This window comes from Girardinichthys multiradiatus, chromosome 22 (genome assembly GCF_021462225.1).
Source record: "Girardinichthys multiradiatus isolate DD_20200921_A chromosome 22, DD_fGirMul_XY1, whole genome shotgun sequence".
Classification (NCBI taxonomy): Eukaryota; Metazoa; Chordata; class Actinopteri; order Cyprinodontiformes; family Goodeidae; genus Girardinichthys; species Girardinichthys multiradiatus.
In genome coordinates, this window is record NC_061814.1 from 30,979,118 (window position 1) to 31,000,566 (window position 21,449).

Here is a 21,449-nt window from a genome sequence, read left to right on the forward strand (position 1 = left end):
AAAAACTATAAAATTTTTATAAATAAACAGAGATATTTCGGTAAAAAATGTCATTTATGGATAAACTGAAAAAATGTATACATTTTAAAATACATTCTAAATAAACTGCCACTTAAAATAAGAGCTTTGACAGATTATTTCTTGCTGAATTTCAGTGGTATTCACAGCAGTAATAAAAACTAGATCAGGAATCATAGATGGTCTGTTTCACTAAGAATGATAGTCTCTTTGATTTCACTTCAAAATGCTTATGACCTCATTTGGCCCATAAGTGAAATGACATGTTGCTAATGCATCTATCTCATCACAAATCCTACATGATTAATTTGACCTAATCCACTCTAATCTCTTTAGATTTTTCACCACATAGCATAACTATTTCCTTTGCCATCCTTTGCTGCAGGCTCACCGATACTGATCCTAAACGTATACATGCAAAGCACAAACTCTCTCACACCGCAGCCAGTGGCTCTGGCATTGTCTGGTTGCCTGGCAACTGTCGGCGTGGCGTGGTTGCTAGGGCCTGTGAAGGAGGGAGGGAGGGAAAGGGGATGATGCTGCTCTGATTTCCTGTTGAATTGAGGCAGTCAGTAGAGAGAAGCCCCCACCGCTCCGGTCTCCCTCTTCCAGTCGACACACAGGACTCTATTGAACAATAGAGCTGTGCCAGAGGGCCCGAGGCTAGTCAGACAAGCCCTTGTTCAGGGTCACACCGTGTTCATCCTGCAGTCCTCCATGACTAATTAACTAAAAGAGGAGAGTGTTGTTTGCACATCTGATGTTGCATCCGCCACTAGGTTGATGGGAGAGGTGCATTTCTGGTGCATCCCGAGACCCACGCAGCGGAAAATAGGAAAAGTGAGGTGGAGCTGCCACTCGTAGTGCCGAGCACAGCTTGTGCAGTCAAAACAGAGCTGGACTACTGGACCTGATGGGAAAATGCTTGCCAGATGTACCATGGAAGCGCAACAACCTGAGAACCCTGAACTTTAACAGTGGCTGTAAGATGTAATAAACAAGAAATAAGAGTAAAACAGCTATATTAGCAACTCTTGTCATGTTACAACCACAAACTTCAGTGTATTTTATCGGGATTTTCTGTGTCACACTAAGACAAGTGAGGCATATTTGTGAATTGTGAAATTCAAAAATGTGGCATGTAATTCTATTAGGCACCTGTTGGTGTTACATGCTTAAAAGAACCAAAAGACCAATTGAGTCAGTTGAGACCACAATTATTTTTTTTTTTTGAGTATGTGCAAAATATTGTATGTTGAGGACATTCCCTTAACCGCATGCCATCCTCACTTTGAAACATGGTGGTAGCAGCATCTGGCTTAAGGTTGAGGTAGATGTTCACCTTCCAGCAGGATTATAAAAATAAACATACAGCCATAACTACAATGGAGTGGTTCAAAATTGGTTGATGTCTTAGAATGTCCCAGTCAAAGTCAGAATACAATTAAAAATCTGTGGCAAGACTTAGTAATTGCTCCTCACAGATGCTCTCCCCCCGATCTGACAGAGATTGAGCTATTTTACAAAGAATTGTAAAGAATTCAGGTCTCAGGATGTGCAAAACTGGTACATATCCTCCAAAACTTAAATAATCAATTACATACAAATATATGTTCACACCAATTATGCAAAATTTTTCTTGTGGATATAATGTGACAAAATGGAAACCTCTAAATGGCCTGAATACATTTTCAAGGCGCTGTAAAGTAAAATAAGAGACAAGAATAAAGATGCACACCGGCCATAGCAAGAACAGGATTTATTAATATTTTTGTAATACCATATATAATGCAATTGCATATCTTTGGCGAAAATAAATCTTATAAACATTTTTATCAACAGAGGTTAGAATACAAAAAACAAAAGGTGTGTCAGTCCAATGGACATGGCAGACAACAGACACAAACTGATACTGGGTTGGCAGCTTTGTCAATTGCAAGAATTAGTACACCCAAAGGAACTGCAAGAATTAATAATGATGCAAAACATCACAATCAGTATTCAATAACTGCTGTTGAGCAATGAGGAGAGTAATTATTTTAGATGAGTGAAAACTTATTTGGCAGGTCTGCAAATAGACTGTTGCTTTTAGACCAACATCTCTTTTACTATTGCAAATGCTACAGAATCAGAACTTTTTACTAGACATGTCTTTCCATAATTCCTTTGAAATGGTTATAATTGAATGTTGGCCTGACTTTAAACAGCAGCTGCCTGGTTGTCTTCAGCTGACATGATCCAGTTTTAAACTGATATTCCCAAAAGTTCCCAGCATCTCATAAAAACAATCAGAGGGAGTTATGAGTGGCAGTCATTTTCTTTCTGAGAGTCTAATCTGATTCTGACAACAAATCCTCAATTTCTGACAAAAGTTAAAGACAGACCATACAGGAGAAGATTGTAAAAGTTACCGAATCAGGCTCAAAGGGTTTTCACAGCGCGAGGGAATGAGTTGGCTTTTAATTCAAACCCCCTGCTGTACATCAGTTTTGGCAACAAAAAAAACTCCCAGGATCAACGTTAATTTACTGCTTCTATTCAGCTTAGTAAAAAAGTAAAACAAACACATAAAAAAACTGGCAGTCATGGTTAAACTGAGGAAAAAAAACCCGTTTAAAAGACATCATACATTGGCAAAATATGTAATCACTGTAACAAGAAAAAGGGGTATTGCTGTAAAATAAACAAGGAAAAAAAAAACCTCAGGCTTCACAGAGTAAAGAAAAGAAATGTGCTTAAGTCATTTTTTCACATGACCAGTGTTTGATAGTATGCATTCAAATATCCCATAAATTAAAGTTATAAATAAGGTGATGATTAATGAACAAAATAATTTGTTCTTTTTTTCACAGCTAGACAAGACCAGTGTATGCAAGTAAGTGTCAAAAAAAATTTTTTTAATTAACAAAACGACTGGTGAGATCACCGGATTCCCAATAACTTTATCACAGGAAACCTGACTGCAGTGCAGCAGCGAAGGAAATCCAGGTACATCTCAATAAATTAGAATATCATTGAAAAGTTTATTTATTTCAGAGTGATAGAATGATGTGTTTTAAGCCTTTATTTCTGTTTACTTTGACGATCATGGTTTACAGCTAATAAAAACCAAAATTCAGTTTCTCAGAACATTTCACCATAACATAAGATTAATTAAAGAAAATGAATATAGAAATGTTATGTTACACATTCATGGTGAGACTTGACAGCTGTCCAGCAGACAGTCGGTAAAACCCTCCATACTGAGGGTAAGCCACAAAACGTCATTGCTAGAGAAGCCGGCCATTCACACAGCACTGTATCCTAGCTTGTTAATGGAAAGTTGAGTGGAAGGAGAAACTGTAGTAGTAAGAGGTGCATAAGGACTAGTGATGACCACAGCCTTGGGAGAATTGTGAAGCAAAGCCCATCTAACAGTTTGGAAGAGATTCAAAAGGTGCTGACTGCAGCTGGAGTCGGTGCTTCAAGAGTCACCACACACAGATGCATTCAAGAAATGGGCTACAACTGTCACGATCCCTTCTTAACCAGAGACGACACTGAATGCGTCTTACCTGGACTATGGAGAAAAATGACCGGACTGTTGCTCAGCGTTCCAAAGTCACAGAAAAGAGGAAGTTGACAGACCAAACAATGCAGAAGAGCAAAAGACCTCTGTTAAAGCAGCCTGGGATTCCTTAACTCCTTAGCAGAGCCACTGGTTGATCACCTCCACGCCACGCCGCACTGATGCAGTAATTCATACAAAAGGAGGTCTGACCAGGTTTTTAGGGCATATACTGTACAGCACATGGAGATACATGTAGGCTAATGTTTCTGTATAAAATAATCCTTTATTTGTTGTTTTTTTGTCATTTTCTGAGAAATGAAATGTTGGGTTTTCATTAGTTGTAAGCCATAATTGTCAAAATGAACAGAAACGAACACTTAAAATATTTCAGTCTGTGGAATTAATAGATAAACGCTTTTCACTTTTTGAAATTGAATTTGTGAAATAAATAAACTTTTGGATGATATTGCAATTTGTTAGGAGGCACCTGTACAGTGACCATGGCCACCTTTTGTTTATAGTCAGTGGCACAGCTAATGTTTGACAACAACCACATATGCTTTACTGACTGTTACAGTGAAGTAAACATCCAAGTTTTCCGTTAATGACCCTCACTCTTGCCCAGGCTGACATGAATCCTGTGAGCCTGCAGCCTTCCTACAAGCTCCAACATAACAACTATAGTCGTCGACAACTTCCCTTCCGAGAGCTGCGTGCAATCAGCTGACACAAATTTTACAAGCTTGTGAATAGAGTGTGCACTTCCTTATTTTGTTCTAGCGGGAAGAGCAACGACGAAACACTCCCTGCCAGACAGCCCTGAGGTCAGCACCGCTCTTTAGTAACTTGACTGTAAAGTTAAGCTTTCACTCTCTCCCCTACGGACTGTAACTACAGCCTTTCCCATCACTTACAATCTCTATAAGTCGATCTTTTGGCAGAAACTGCTAGCAGAGTACTAGGAACAAATGGACTTTATCATTTTAAACAGGTTAGGATGAAATCTGGGTGAGCCATGATCCAGACATACAATAATAAAACATGTGGAGGACAACCTATGAGCACGCAGCTAAGAATCTGGAATTGCATGGCAGTCAGATGTTCAGCGAACATGAAAACATGTCCTGGGTTTACACGATAAAATAATTTGCACAAAGCACTACTGCTAAGTTCTCAACTAAATTTGGCAGTTGCAGAGAAATACTATTTTCACATCCTGAAAAGGAGCCACGGTGTGTGCAGTAAGTGGATCACATACCGAGATCATAATACTCCTCCATTCCTTTTCTTAAATGAAAAACTGAAGTCACATACTCGACTGTGGAAAAAATTGCCTTTACGGGAGAAAAAAAAAAAAAAAAAGAGCCAAAAGTTAAGGTTGTGGATTCATTATTGCATGTTTTTAAGAGGATTCAAAGAGCAAGGAAATGGTGGAATTACTTAGTTTTTTTTAGACTTGTAGCACAAAGAGGAAAACTGATAACACCAGGAGGTTAGGTTTTGTCTGTTACAAACATGCACTCATTCGCTTCATAAATAGATTCACTTGGAAGAGGATACAGTTTGAGGAGGAAGCATGCAACGCTTTGAGTTATAAAAACCTTCAGCTTTTTTCCCCGTTTTTGTCTTTGAAAGAGAGATTCTTCAATCACAGTTTTCTAAATCTGACAAAAGCAGGCAGGTCGTTCTGGATAGGTATCTTCTTGATGGTTCTCCACAGCCCGAACACCCCACCCCCCCAGAGTTACTGTATATGGCTTTGTTCTCCTGTGTGAACGATACTATTGCCATTTGTTTGTTAGACAAGGACACTCCCAACAAAAAGTGGCTCAAAATGGCCAGTGAACGATCAGGTGAGGAGAAGGAGGCACACTGGGGCACACGATCCGGGGTCAGGGGTTAGGATTCAAAGGGTCCGGAGTCTTATTTGGGGGCGAAGGGAACTTCATTTCCTGTTAAGTTTTGTGCTCTTGACAGTGCGTTTGGACCCCTCTGTACAGCTGCGTATACCAGCAAGGTGTAGCAAAGACCCTGCCGCCTCTTTCAGCTCCTCGTCCAGCTCTGGCTTGACCTCACGCCTGGGCCGCTTGCTGATGGGCCACTTGATGACGGGTGGACGTCGAGAAGTCTGCTGGACAGCCCTCTCGTCCCAGAGATCAGAGTCCTCATCACTGTGGAAACCCTCGCTCCCAGCGCGCCGAGACTGCCTGCGCTCGCAGCTGCCTTCATCCAGGGAGGAGAGAGAGGAGGAGGAGGAGCGGGAGGAGCAGCGCTGCAGGGCTGCGCTGCTGTAGTTGTGGTCCTGCTTCGGATCGCTGCTCACCAGGACAGAGTCGGGTCGGGAGAGGTCCAGCGGGCCATCAGAGTTACCTGAACAGAGCAGTGGAAGCAAGGGATAATGGTTATTCGAGTAAATGCACTTTGTTTTCTTCTTGGACACGCTCTCTGTGATTCACACCAAATAAAATTAATCAGAATCAGGATTACTGGACAAGATTTTGTGTGCAAACAAGGAATCTGACTTCAGTTTCATGCGCTCATAGCATACAAGTATCAATATATAAACTTTAGAAGAAATATTGTGACATTTGGTTCACTAAAGGATAAAAGGAAAAGTATATACATGTACTTCATTGAGACATTCTGGAAAAAAAAGCAGGAATCAAACCCAACCCACACATGCAGGTTTAAAATTTGTTATTTATAGTCAAAGTATAAAGCAGTAGTAAGTAAGAAAACCTGCTTTTAAAAATAATTTACTCCAAGCTGAATATAACTTTTACTTTAGAAAAGAGTAAACATCTTAGCAAAACCAAGGGAGACAGGCTGAATACATCAGCTTCAAGTAAATGAGAGCTTGGAAAAGTTAAAACTGTTAATCCATTAGATTAAAAGGCCTGAGATAACTAACAAAACTGCATAAAACTGAATGTGTGCTGTATAGTTATCTCCATACTAATGTTACAAAGAGAGATCATTTTCTCCTACTTTAGCTTCCCTTCATTGGCTCCCTGTTAAATCCAGAACAGAATTTAAAATTCTCCTCCTCACATTTCTATAAGTCTGTTGTGGAGAGTGTGATCTCTTCTACCATCATCTGCTGGGGAAGCAGCATCAGAGCCAGGGACTTAAAAAAACTCAACAAGCTGATAAAAAAGGCTGGTTCTGTTCTGGGGACTCCTCTGAAACCTCTGGAGATCATTGTGGAAAGACGGATTCTTCATAAAATGAAGAACATTATGAAGAACCTTGAGCGTCGTCTTCATGAGACTGTCCTACAACAACAGAGTGTCTTCAGTCAGAGGCTTCTTCAGATCTGCTGTAAGACGGAGCACTACAGGAGATCCTTCCTGCCCACATCCATCAGCATCTACAACGGCTCTTTGAAGAAACCTTCATAATGAACTATAACAACATTGAATTTCCCTTCTGGGATTAATAAAGTATTTTTGAATTGAATTGAATTGAATTTAAAGCCGGGCTGCACAGTGGCGCAGTTGGTAGCACTGTTGCCTTGCAGCAAGAAGGTCCTGGGTTTGATTCCCGGCCGGGGGTCTTTCTGCATGGAGTTTGCATGTTCTCCCTGTGCATGCGTGGGTTCTCACCGGGTACTCCGGCTTCCTCCCACAGTCCAAAGACATGCCTGTTAGGTTAATTGGTCTCTCTACTTTGCCCTTAGGTGTATGAATGAGTGTGTGCATGGTTGTTTGTGTGTTGCCCTGCAATGGATTGGCGACCTGTCCAGGGTGTACCCTGCCTCTCACCCATAGACTGCTGGAGATAGGCACCAGCTTCCCCGCGACCCACTATGGAAGAAGCGGTAGAAAATGACTGACTGACTGAATTTAAAGCCCTTAATAATCTAGCTCCATCATACATCAGAGATCTGATTGTTCCATATGTTCCTAACAGAGCACTTCGTTCTCAGACTGCAGGTTTACTGGTGGTTCCTAGAGTCTCTAGAAGTAGAATGGGAGGCAGATCCTTTAGTTATCAGGCTCCTCTCCTGTGGAACCAGCTCCCAGTTTTAGTCCGTGAGGCAGACACCCTGTCTACTTTTAAGGCTTGGCTTAAAACTTTCCTTTTTGTTAAAGCTTATCGTTAGAGTGGTTTAGGTTATCCTGAGCTATCTCTGTAGTTATGCTGCTATAGGCTTAGGCTGCTGGAGGACATAACGACCACTTTCACCCTCTTCGCTACATTCTCACACTACTCTCCAATTTAGCATTATTTGCTGTTATTTCAGTATTTTACTTTATATTCTCCCTCTTTTCTCTTCCTAGAAGCTACACCTGACCTGACTCTGTGTCTATCTGTGACACCTTTCTGGAGAGGGGCATCGTCCAAGCTTCTGCTGGCAACAACTTAATGCTCACCCTCTACCGATGATCCACTTGGCCCTGTCTTTCAATGTTTAACCCTTTCTCTCTCCTAGACATAGCTACTGACTGAGCTTCTACTGTGACTAACTCTATGTGCTCTCTTTCAGACTCTGACCTTGAAAACTGGCTCAGAGTTTATCTGTTCTTTCTTTCTAGAAGAAACAACTAAAGGAGCTACATCCATTAACATTTACTTTTCCTTCCCATAGATAGTACTCCTGGATCAGTGTTTCTTTGTTCTTTTTGTGTCTCTGCTCTGTTCTCTCAAACCCCCAGTCGGTCGTGGCAGATGGCCGCTCACACTGAGCCTAGTTCTGCTGGAGGTTTCTTCCTGTTAAAAGGGAGTTTTTCCTCTCCACTGTCGCTACATGCATGCTCAGTATGAGGGATTGCTGCAAAGTCAACGCCAGTGACTGTCCACTTTCTCTACATGCTCATCCGGGAGGAGGGAATGCTGCAAGTCACTGACTGGATGCAATCTGCTGAGTTTCCTCAGACAGAAAAACTTTTTATCCAATTTGAATAAATAACTGAATCTGACTGCAATGTTCAATGATTAGGATTAATTGGAATGTATGAACCTGACTTTTATGAAATGCCTTGAGACGACATGTGTTGTGAATTGGCGCTATATAAATAAACTGAATTGAATTAGACATTTTAAGTTAGAGAAATTAGCTTTCTGGCAAAGTGTTGGAGCTTGTTTAACTTCTATTCTATTATTTCTAGTCTCTGCTTGGCTGCAAAGCAAGTGAAAAGTTTCCATACTGTTATCATTCTCATTAATATCATGAATATTGGGCTTTTAATCTTGTGCCTTTTTAAGGCTGGAATAGTTATACATCCTCAACAATTTTTAAAAACAAGAATTTTGTCCACAAATTACATTTTTGGTGAACTGTAGTTGTGTCTCTTTGAATTTATTAGTGTGTATATATTATATGTTGAGGTCAGGGCCATTCTAGAAGCTAATCCAAAAAGGAACAGGCTCCAGCCTATCATGAAACAGATGACGCTGAAACACCAGTGTTTCACAGTGAAGTGAGGTAAACATCTGAGAACAAGAGTGATGGCCGAGAAATAACCCTCTGATCCAAAACTGACACCTTCCAGTACGACTATAATTACCCACATTGACAAGCCATAAATCCCTGCAGCAAAGCTTTATGGTCCAATGAGACAAATATTAAGCAATTTGCCCACAGTGAGAAAACATATGTTTGAAGGAGTCGAGATGAGGCTTTTAAATCTAGCAACGTTGTCCATGCCAAGAAACCAATTTAAATGAACTTTCCAATTTCTGATAAGGTTGTCAGCCAGAATTATGCAAAAACCTTGCTGATGGCTACAAAATAGGGCTGGATGATATAGTGTAAATATAACTTTATTGCAATATTGCTGTACCCAAAATCAGTAATGCAAAAAAGTGCTTTGACTCCAATAAATATTAGCTAATTATTAAAATATCATACATCGTGACTTTCACCAAGATTTTATCGCACTTCTTATGTTTTCCTAATATCGTGCAACCATACTACAAAAACTCTGTGGTTTCTCTGCAACTTTCTAGGGGATATTTAACCAAATATTAATAGGACTGTATGTATATATTTAAGCCTGTGTATATAGAAGTTGACCTTGTGTGTGCTAATAATGAGCGAAGGTCAACTTCTGACTGGTACTGTAAGTGAACCACATGTCAGAATATTCTTCTTTTTATTTTGATCAAGTACGTTTTTTAAATCAAACAGTTACCATATAATGTCACATTTGTCAGTGATTCCCTGTGCAACAACCAGACATTTGTTTAAACCGATACAGACACATAAAAGCACATAAACCAACCAAAGGAGCAACATAAAAAGTAAGCAATGACAGGGTGGTATGAAAGAGGCAGGAGAACCGAATGATGAGTGTGGATTCTCTTACATGGGTCAACGTGGTGCCCAGGGGCAGAGTTTAAGAGCATCATGGCAGTGGCAGCATCAATGTCAGACTCTGGAAGAGGAGAAAACATGCATGATGGTCAATCCTAAGCTATGGAAGCATGGAAGAATGGCATCTCTACTAGGGTTGGGTGACTGGGTTCCCCTCAGGAATTTCACACAACGAGCAAGGAGACCTCATCGGTGCACATCGGGTGAACAAACCCGAGATGCAAAAACAGAGAGGAAAAAAAAAAACACACTGACAGTGAGAGCGCATCTGATCTTTCCAGACCTGACAACGTGTCTGAAAGCCTCATAGCTCACTTCTCCAGCTCTAAATTATTAATGATTACACTGAGACTGAGTGCTCGACACTGAGCACCAGCAAAACCTCTGCTTGTCGTCAAGGTTACAAATCCAAGAAGCTAAAAAAGAAGGGGGGGCAGCAGCATCGATTGAGAGCTCACAATCTTATGGTGCATATGAGGCATCCATGAGCTAAAAGCAACTCAAACCAAGAACTGAAGGGCAAAAAAGATGCTGAATGTTGTTGGACTGAAACATGTAAAAGCAAAATAATGAAAACACAAACACCAACACGTGCTGATAAGAAAACTCTCGATACAAATACAGACGCTTCCATTTAACGGTGCAGATAAAACACCACAAACTGAAGATGGGTTCAATCTCACCTTTGAATGAGCAGCCTTGTAGAAAGAGATGGCGAGGAGGTGAGGAGGCACTGCAAAACACAAGCATGATGCTCAGCTGTTGACTGTGAGGTGCAGATTTTCAAAAAGGCCCACTGAGCACCCAGTGCTCGGGCATCTGTCTAACAGAATTTTATATACTTTACAATAGCAATACAGTTGGCTAAGCTACATCTGCTCTGATTTACTGAGACACGCTTTCACAGCAGCTGAAGGCAGTTTACCTGGGCGGGGAGGCGGGTGGCGTGCAGAAGGCATGTACGACTGGGAAGTGCTGCTTCTTAAGGGCTTGGATTAGGTTGGGCCGATACTCAGGGTCAACACACCAGAGGGAACCTTTTCCATTCGCCTGCAGGACAGAACAAATGCATCCAGTTCACTACTTTCCATTTATTTAAATAACTAAGAATCATTTAATGTTAATGCATGCCTTGCTAACCTGAAACCTTTTTATTTGCAGTGAGTTCAATGCACCACACTCTTATGTTATATTACTTACAATGGATTAGAGAGAGGAAAAGAATCAGCGCTGTGTATCTAAACAGTCGACTTTTGAACATATTGCCCCAAGTCCACTTCTTCAGTGCCTTCCAAATGTATTCATAACCCTTGAACTTTGTCTCATTTTGTCTCACTCACAAACTGGTTTGAATGGGTCTGCCATTTTAACCCTGATCTGTCTGCTGTGGGTCTTCACGATGCAGTTTGTTCACAAATGTTCACCAACAGACCTCTGAGGGCTTCACAGGACAGCCGTATTTATACCGAGATTAAATTAGACACACATGTGGAAACTATTTCCAATTTAAGTGACTTTTGAAGACAACTGGTTGCAATAGATTTATTTTCGAAGTATCAGAAAAAGTGACGGAATGCAAATGCACACCACACTTTTAAATTTATAACATCATAAATAAAGAAAAACCTTTTATTTAATTTCATAATGATGCACTACTTTATGTTGGTCTATTACAAAATCTCAATGGGTACATTGAAGTTTATAGGAGTATGAATAATTGTGCATTCAATGAAAGTGGTGAGAAAGTAAAGTAGCTGGTCAATGACAGCCTGTTCATACAGGAAATAAATTAGGTCAAACTTTCCTAGCATAAAGTACATTTAAACACAACACATTCAAGCTGCAATAGGATAAAAATGTGCAACCCTAAAAACAACATTTCTCTAATCCATTCAAAATACATAAATGAAAAACTTAACACCACTTAGCCCCCTTTTTAAATGAACGTCCAACCACTGGTTCTCTAAATCACAAACTGTGGAAAATTGACTAAGACAGGCAATGAATTCACCGACAGCCCCTGCAAACAGGAAGCACTGGTGTGACTGACTCACACCAACAACCAATGTGACGAGGGCAGGACTGTATGTGCCACTTTATCTCATAGTGGCGTATTCTGGGCCCGGTATGGGAGAACAGCGCGAGGGAGGGGAGGAGAATAACCTTGACTCAAATTACCAACCAGCTCTGATGCAGGAAGAAGGAAATGTCTCCATGGCAACGAAAACCACCAGCCAGTGTCATGTGAAACCGTTGCTGGTGTCTCAGCAGACGAAGGACTCACGCTGTGCACCTGCATGCTGAGCGGCCTGCTCTGCACTATGTTGCTACTCACAGAGTTCTAACAGCCGTCTCCTCCCAAGGTGGGAAAAATATCAGGTGTTGGCCAAACACAGAACCTGGCACCGCAGGCTCAAACTGCACCAACAGCACACCAGCCGAGAGGAGTTGGTGAAAGTTAAATTATACTCATGGGTTTAAAACCTTATAGCGTAAGTGCACTGTTAGCTAGTATTCTCCACTGTTGGTTACAAATGTTCCACATGAGGTAAAGTATTAAAGGGCAGCAGTAGCCTTCCTCACTCACCACCACTTACATGTTGTATAATCTGTATTCCCAGATTATACAACAGTGTTTTAGAAATTATATTAAATATCATTATTACCTGAAATGGAGGGTCATTTGAATGTTTCAAGGGAAGAATGGGAACCTCTATGTAAACTACACTAGAATTCAGCATGGAAAACCCTACTGGATTCTTCAAAAGCATTGCAGCTGTGGAGTAACACAAACCACTCATTTTCTGTGTTTTTTAAGAGCAACCCATGCTTATTTAAGCAAATTAATTACAAATTAGTGATCAGTCTATTTGCAGTTTGCCGCAAGCAAGGAAGGGCACACAGCAAACAAGTGGAAGTAGGTGCTCTGGTAATGAGACAGAAATGGAACTTCTTGACCTAAATGCTGAAAATACTGTGTGGCTAAATAACTACCAATGAGCATTGTCCCTATAGCGAAACAAGGTGGTGGCAGCATCATGCATCGTGGATGCTTTCCTTCAACAGGGACAGAGAAGCTGGTCAGAGAAAATACAAGGAGGGAACTAAACACAGCACAGTCCTGGAAGAAAACTTTGCAGAACTTTAGAAACAAAAAAGCTTTAAAAACTATGCATTCTTTCCCCTCCACATTACCATCATGCTCTACTCTGTATTGATCTACCACATTCAATCCTGACTAAAAACACTGAAGTCTATGGTTGCAACTTAACAAAATGTGAAGATGTTCAAGGGGTGTGAATATTTTTGACAGGAATCTGTACTTTGGGAACATGTCTTTTAAAGGATGGGATAACATTACAGGAAAGCAGCACTGAGGTCAAGTAAAAACATAATTATAAAACACAGGGCTATCTACAGTGGAAAGATGGACTGGTAATACAATAAATCTGACTTTTTTGCACTTAAATTCAGCAAATAGCGTTCACTTGCATTCATAATATCTCAGTGATCTGGCCTTTAAATCTGAAGTGTGCAAACCATTGACCATAGATTTTATCATACAACAGTCATTATTTCAATAAGAGGAAATCAAACAAGTTTGTTGAAAACCAAACTACACTCGAAAAACATTAGATATGTACAAAACACATAAACCTTAGAACTGTTCCGTTTTATAACAATTTCTATTTGTACGTTCAGATGTTTTTTGTGTGATGTGTAAAAATATGAGGTCAAGCAGCATAAAGCAACTTTAATTGCCACTGATGTTTAACCAGAGCCAGTTTCTTTTTCAATTGAGTTCTATGCTTTACAACACGTCTAGAAAACAAAGTCTCCTTCATGTTCTTATCTGTTCGATAAAAGTTCCCTCCAAACCTCAATTAAATAAAGATTTTTTTATTTATTTACAGAGTGGAAACATGGTTGGAGCCAGCAAAGCTGATTATATTTTACTCTATAATGTTTAATGCTGTTAGCAGGAACAGTTCTGCAGCAGATGTAGGAGTTTTTTTATTTTTTATTGCACAATCATGTCATGCTTCTTTTTTTTAAAGCAAGAATGCATTTTAAATAGACATCAAGAACTCTAGCACTCAAACATTGCTGCTGCAGCAAGCTTCGTTTTTTCCTTCCCTAAATCTGACGTCTAGGAGTTCAACAGCTGGACACGTCCCTCTGACTAAAATAGTTGCACTACCTTGAGGTGCTTCAGGAGATAACATCCTTTATTAGCATGCTGTGTTTGCATTTCCACTGTAGGAGTATCTGTAACCTTGACTGGATTCCACTCTTATCGCAGCAAAGTCACAGAGGTCCCTGCAGCTGCGTCAAATGGAGTACTCTGTCACATGAGCTATACTGCAGCTTAACGCTGCAACATACCGTCACTCTAAGGTGGCCATCCAACAAAACCGGCATATTTGTGCTCCTTGGAATTTTTATTATGATATTATTAAATAAGATGACAGTATATGACAGAACCAAAAGTATTTGAGTGTACAAGTGGATCTAAAAAAAATTGAATATCACTGAAAAGTGATTATAAAAAAAGAATTATATTGATTAGTTAAACACGAAGGGATCTATTTTGAACGTTTGTTTCGGTTATTTGTATTTTTGCCTTTAGCTATCAAAAACCATAAAATCAATTCCTCAGACATTTAGAGCAGTACATAAGACCAAAATAATAATCTTCAATGTGAAAGGTTATGTTACAGCCAACACAATCATGGAAAATACTGCTGACTTGACAGTCGTCCAGTAAACAGTCATTAAAACCCTTCAGATGGTAAGCCTCAGAAGGTCACTGCTAGAGAAGCTGGCAATTTACAGAACACTGTATCCAAGCATGGTAATGGAAAGTTGAGTGGAAGGAGAAACTGTTGGTAAAGATGCACAAGCAGCAGTGACAACCGCAACCTTAGGAACAAAGCCCATCCAAGAGTTGACAAAGATTCCAGAGGGGTGGACTGCACCTGGAGTCAGTAGTTCAAGAGTGACCATACACTGACATTTCTATGACAGGGGCTACAATGGTCAAATGCTCTGAATTAAGCCACTCCTAAACCAAAGACAACATCACAAGCTCCAATTTCATATAACTCGAAAACAGACAGGGCCGTTGCTCGGTTGTCCTAAAGCTCACACAGTGTGGAGAAAGAGTGGAGAAGCATAGAAGTTAAGTTGTTTAAGTGTCGGCGTGACGTTTCCTCAGTCTGTGATAATTTCGGGAGCCATGTCATCTGCTGGTGCTGGTCCAGTTGTTTTTCTAAGTTCTAAATCACCTCAGATACCTATCAATAGACTTCACAGCACTTCATGCTTTTTTCTGCTGACAGGTTTTATGGAGATGCTGATTTAATTAAATTTTCAAACAGGACCTGGCTCCAGCCCACACAGCCAAAAGTACCAACACCTGCTTTAATGACCATGTTATCACTGTGCATGAATGGCCAGCAAACCCACTTGTTCTAAACACCATAGGCTAAACAACATAGCTTCACGTGTATGTAAAACAATCCAAACATGCTGAAGGGTGCAATTAAAGCAAATTTGGACTGCACTGACGCAGTAATTCAAGCAAAAGGAGCCCCACCCAAATTCTGACTGCATATATTGGGTATACGTTTAAGAATTCTGACATTCCTGTATTAACAATCCTATTTTCAATTGGTTATACTTAATAAAAATACTTGACCATAATCATCAGAATTATGCTTAAAGTTATAGCACTATATCAGTCATTTTGTCATACTGAATTACTGAAATAAATTAACTTTTTGATGATATTCCAATTTATTAAGACACCCCTGTCTGTGTTGGTTTCATAAAATCAGAAGTAACACCTTTCTGACCTACCTTTCCCAGACTCCTGTCGACCTTGCGAAAGCATTTATTAAGGGACAAGTTGTGACGAACTGAGTTCTTCCAGCCTGTGGGAGCATTGGAGAAATAAGGGAAGTGCTCCAGAATCCACCCGTAGATTTCTTTAACAGGCAGCGACTTGCTGGGAGACTGCTCGATGGCCATGTAAATGAGGAGGGAAAATGAGAAAGGAGGCTTTGACTTCAGCGAGTCCCGATCCCTGCCCCTGCTTTGTGACGAAGATGACGCTGATGACGAAGGGCCCTGGTTTGGCTTGTAGTCTCCTTCAATGTCAAAGAGGGGGCTGCCACTTGTCTGAGCTTCTGGGCCCCCTAGAGTGAAGTTCTGAAGCAGGTTCTCATGGAGCCAATTGAGATTGGTGAGCTCCTCATCCTCTGTACCTGAAGCGCGGTCCACACAAGTCGCCAGCGGACTGGACGCGCACTCCGCCTCGGGCAGGGTTCCCACACCGCAGACACCTCTGAGGCCCGTCCGCTCTTCTTGCATACCCGGAATTTCCGTTTTCTTATCTGGTGACATCCCAATGATTGGACCCATTAAACCAAAGAAGTCTGGGGAAACAAGAAGGAGGTTGTTAGTGTTGAGTTTTTAGTTCACATAACTGTATGCAACATTTTCAAATTATGTGCTCTCTCATGCAACGGGCTTGTTATCCTAGAAGCCCCCTGTAACTGTCTTGGCTACACTTGGATTTCTCCCTGCTCCTCTCCTTCATGCCTGGATAAAACGAAGCGAGCTCTCAGCCCCCCCTGCCTCCTCTTGACTCCTTATGAGGACCTTCAAGGACACCATTTCAAGCAACTGAACAGACTTAAGGCTCCACTCCTCAACACCCACCACATTTCCAGTCAAGATTTAGCTGCTTATTATGTGTAAATGAGCAGGAGACCATCCATTCACTGCAGGCCTGCATCTTACAGAGTGGATGGCTTTTAAAAACTGCTCAGCATTCAGCGAGGATCAAGTCTCAATTAGTTGCATGCAAGATTAAGTAGCATAAAGAGGCTGCAAACTCGGGAGATATCACCATTTAACGGCACAAAGAAATTCAACCTCAGCAGTAATTTATCATTAGCAAATCTCACCAAGTACCCTTATTTAGACAATGACACTTGTGCTTTGACAAAGGCATAGAGGAAGTAAGTTATGTTAAACAGCAGCAAAGATGATATCACAGCTTTTCATTAGAGCTCATCTATTAAAGAGGGGAAAATGATACAAATATAATGAATTATTGGGTGTTTAACAGCCATGTTTACCAAAGATGCACTGAAAAACTGGCCACGGCCTTCAATGAATCCATTTTTAGCTGAATCCAAACTTTTCTGATCAGTGAACACACCATATCTAAGCACCATAAGGTGGCATCAACAGCAAAAGTCTTTGCTACAGTCGAAAGAAGGCTCAAAGTTAGCAGGAGGGTATACCTCAAGGCATGAGATTCTGGGATATTAAAACATTACGATATTACTCAGCAAAGTTAGGTCTGTCTCATTTGGTTGCTGCATTCTTCTGAAACAAATGTACGGTACTACAGATGTGAAGGTGGGTGCTTTAAGTCGTTTTTGCATGTAGCCTTGTTGTGAAAACAGATTCAACTAGAGAAGACGACGTCGGGCTGGCCGAAAACTCGGTTCCAGAAGCATTGGAGAATGCTCCACCAGTTTCTGTCCAGACAGGATACAAACAACAAGCAATCACTGAGAAAACAGCAACTAGTTAACCGTTAGCCACAGAAGTTTGCATCTTCTATCGGCACTGAACTAAAGGCCTAATTTATGGTTTTGTTAATGACTGTGAACTTCTTTGATCATCTCAAGTTCAAAATCTAAAATACTTGACTGATCAAACCTCAACTGGATAATTCTAGAAAGAACAAGGATCCTTTAAAACACAGTTGAAGATTCATAAAAGCTTTATTTGTGAAAACATAAAGAGGGAGAATTCCAGGGCTTTTTGGCATTTGGACCTCCTTAAAGTTAAACAGAAATACCACAATACATATAGACAAGTCAAATCTGGAATAAAATATTCTACATTGATAAGACGCTTTAAAAAACATTTTAGTTTTCCCCAAAAGGTTTCTTATCGTGAACTCCATATTATGTATCAATTTTTCTTGAGAGCTGACTATATCGTTCTACCCTTTAAATTAAGCAGTTATAAGCATCAGTAAGGTTTAGAGGTTATCATATTTTCTACAACAGTTTGAGACATCTCTGTGGCTCATTTAGGCTGCCAGAGAGCGAGAGAGAGCTTAACACACGAAGCCAGAAATGAGTTGATGAAAGCTGTTCAGTTTCGTCCTTCTAAGCTTTTAATATCTGTTACCTAACATGCTGGATTAAAAAGAAATCTCAGATTTTATTTTAACGATCTACATTCTCTAGCAAATAGACATACGAAGATTGCAGTTTTTGTAATGCTTGCTGTGCTAATGGCGCAACTGGCCAATATAGGATCTAATGATTTTGTGTTTCCTTTAAAATATTAGCAAAACCATGTAGGTACAGCAACTGCTCCCACCACACCCAGCACGTTGTCGCCTCTGCTCTTAACATAAATAATTAAGGACCATTCACAGCAGTAAGAATACTTTGGAATACTGTTTGTTTCATTTTTTATAATGTCTTCATTATAGAGAATGTGTAATCAACTAAAATCAGCAATGCAAAAAAACTGCTGATTGGAAATGTGCCACAAAATTGTGACTGGTACATCTCTGGTTTTTACCATGCTAATTTACTACAATAAACTATAAGAGATGGCTTAGCACACTGCTTAGTGAGGCCAAGAGCATAAAGAGCTCCCTCTTTGTCTCGGCTCACAACAAGCTTTATGTCCTGGTTGTCACCATGACAACCATGTCATCCCTTCAACATGAGCAGAAATCCCATAAACAAGTCAGTAAGAAAATAAGTAATCCAGACGGGCTCACTTTGACACAGATGACGACTGCAAATCCCTCCCGTCCCCCCATTCAAACCAATAGTCAACATGATTATTCTTCATTGTCATCGTTCCTGGGGTGGTCTGAGAGGTTACGGATCTGGGCTGAAGTTGGGAGGTTGGAGAGGTAAAGGCGAATCATGTGCGATAGATAGACATGTCTTTCATTTCTGCGATAGGATAAGAATTGGGTCAAACTCAAGAGTGTGTGGCAGAGACAGGAGAGGGAGTGAGCACACACATAAATCAGTTTGTAAGAGCCATTCAACGAGGACAGGGGGGGAGAAAGGAAGCATTAGTGCTTTTACAGAATAACCCCTCAACTCTCACTGAGCAGATAAACATACAGTGGATTTATTCGACTTAGATTAAGAATAATGCTCTAATCTGATTTCTTTAGCTCTAAAAGCATGTGTTGTTTTCATATCTTTATCTTGCTTCTTTTATGTTGTTGTGGCATCTACATCTATCCTTAGTCCATCTCTCTAGTTGTTAAGTATTGCACAACAGAATTACACTGGTGCACTACAAGCACTTCTGCTCACTAACTAAAGGGAAATAAGTCCATAAAGTTTCCAAAGACAAATGGAGAGCCCACTTGAGCAAATAAAAGAAATGATTATAGGTAAGAGATTAGACTCTGCACTAAACTGGAACAAATGAAGTCCAAAAGATTACAAAAAACAAAGAGAAGGTAGGAAGTGGTAGGAGGGTAGGCTGAGCAAGTTTTCCACAGTCTGCGATGAATCACAGCTCTCAGCAAAGCAGAGCAAGCAGATATGTCAGGCAGCATGAGGACTGCCCGTTTATGTCACAACAAAATATCACAGATATCCTTCAACAAGACAGCTTCTTCTTTCTAATTTAATTTACCAACAGTAAAAAGATCTAGAAGTCCACAGACTCGGATGAAAAATATAGTTTGAGCTTCTGAAAACGACTGTAGACTATGATTAGAGATCCTTTATTGTGTCATAATAAACCCCACCGATGAGTCATCTTGTTTTCTTAAAAAGCACATTAGCGATCGAGCGTTGTGCACAGGCCAAAGGTTTGCTTGAGACTTTTACTGTATTGGTACAATGTAAAGGCAGCTGTATATATATGTCCCTTCATACACCAGTGAAAGAAAGAAAAAAATGCGAAAGAGCAATGAAAAGAACCAGTTCAATGGCTAATTCCCAATGATTTCAAGCTGTTTAAGAGTTTCAGTGACGACTGAATTAATAACTGTGTGACAGACAGGGATCGGCTGCATCAAGCTTTAAAAGGTTAATGTTTCAAAAGTGTTGGAATGAGCAGAGTTTTCAGAAGCATGGTGCACAGAGTAACACAACAGTGCCCCTCCCCTACTTTTACCTGTGCACTGCCAGTCTGCTGGCTGAAAGAAAGCTGCAATGCTTTTTGCCTGGTTACAAGACCTGAGAATCTGTATGCTTTAGGATAGGCCTTCCTAAAGACCCGAGGGCAGCTGAGAATACAGATTTTTTTTTAAAAAGCAAACTTGAAAAATATCTTTATGGACTGGATTTTATCTGAATTCTAGTTTTGAAATTCCTTGTTTTAACTTAATGTTTCTGCAGCTTTACTGAACTCTTAGTTTGATTTCTTTTGATTTTGAATGTGTCCTGTTATTTGTTTTTACTATATTTATTTTTGTTGCTATTGTGTTTTTGATTTTTTTGTGGCACTAGTGGCCTTTTCAGTGTTTCAGACAGAAAAAGAGCAGAGAGATTAGGGAAGAAGACATGAGGAATATCGTTTTTTGTTTTTTTTCTTACATTTTACTTCTTGTTTTGTTTCTACCTTCTTTTGAATATGTGGATTTAGTTTCATCACTCTTCTTAAAACCTATGCTGAATATTTTTCCCTGCTCTTCATCATTATAAATAAACACAAATGCATTTCCACAGTCCTTAAAACCAATACAACCTCTATTTACTTCAGGTTTTCTGCATTTGTATCGTATGTTAAGCTTTGCTTAACTCATTCGCTCTTCGTCATTGTTGTTTGTCTGTTTTTTCCCCCTCCATGTGTTATCTGATGTGTATGAAACGTGCTCCATAAATACAGACTGGCAGATAGAGAGTGACTAAAGGAAGATCAATTCACCTGCTTGGATATATTTCCAATCATGGAAATTTTGTTGAGAGTAAAGAGCAGCCAGGCATCATTTTTTTCAAACGACAGGGAAGTTACAGAAGGATGTTGGACTGCAGGTTTGCTAACCAAACCAGGTAGCTCAAGTAATACCCCGGCTAATATTAACAGATCAAAATCTCAATGTTACTATATAGAGCAAAATGACAAAGTTACTACAAAGTAACTACTAAGTTTGGCAGGTGTTCATTCTTGTTTAATTGTAAATCTAAATCAAACAAAAAATAAGTGTTATGGACCACATCTATAACTCTCCTGATCAATATGCTAGATAGTTTTCCAGCAGAAAGATTAATTATTGCTGTTGATCACGTTATTAGTATAAACAACTTGACACCCTTAAACTGTCATACTTTTCCTTAAGATTATTATACCGTATTTTTGCCAGCCCAAACGTATTCAGTGGCCCTACATATTCTGACTACAAGTAGGTCAGACTACACCAGACGCCTACACAGGTGTGGCCAAACGCAGGCTTGAGAGTGGTGTCTCAGTGGCTTAAAAGGTGCGGCCAAACATCATAAACAGCCCACATGCATCTTGTTTCTACCTAAACAGACCATG

The 21,449-nt window shown here is 40.1% G+C and overlaps 1 protein-coding gene across 2 annotated transcripts in view; it reads right to left on the reverse strand.

Annotated features, from left to right (window-relative positions):
• Window positions 1-1,760: 1,760 nt before the first annotated feature.
• foxn2a (forkhead box N2a) overlaps window positions 1,761-21,449 on the reverse strand; it is a 29,388-nt gene continuing 9,699 nt past the window's right edge. The window contains exons 2-6 of one of the 2 annotated variants that reach the window (XM_047352189.1): window positions 15,750-16,327; window positions 10,813-10,937; window positions 10,571-10,620; window positions 9,880-9,948; window positions 1,761-5,938 (exon numbers count right to left, since the gene is read on the reverse strand). In XM_047352189.1, the coding sequence (XP_047208145.1) occupies window positions 5,514-5,938; window positions 9,880-9,948; window positions 10,571-10,620; window positions 10,813-10,937; window positions 15,750-16,313 (1,233 nt within the window). In that variant the 5' untranslated portion in view covers window positions 16,314-16,327 and the 3' untranslated portion in view covers window positions 1,761-5,513. The remainder of the gene's footprint in view (window positions 5,939-9,879; window positions 9,949-10,570; window positions 10,621-10,812; window positions 10,938-15,749; window positions 16,328-21,449) is intronic. The other variant, XM_047352190.1, reaches the window with a different exon arrangement.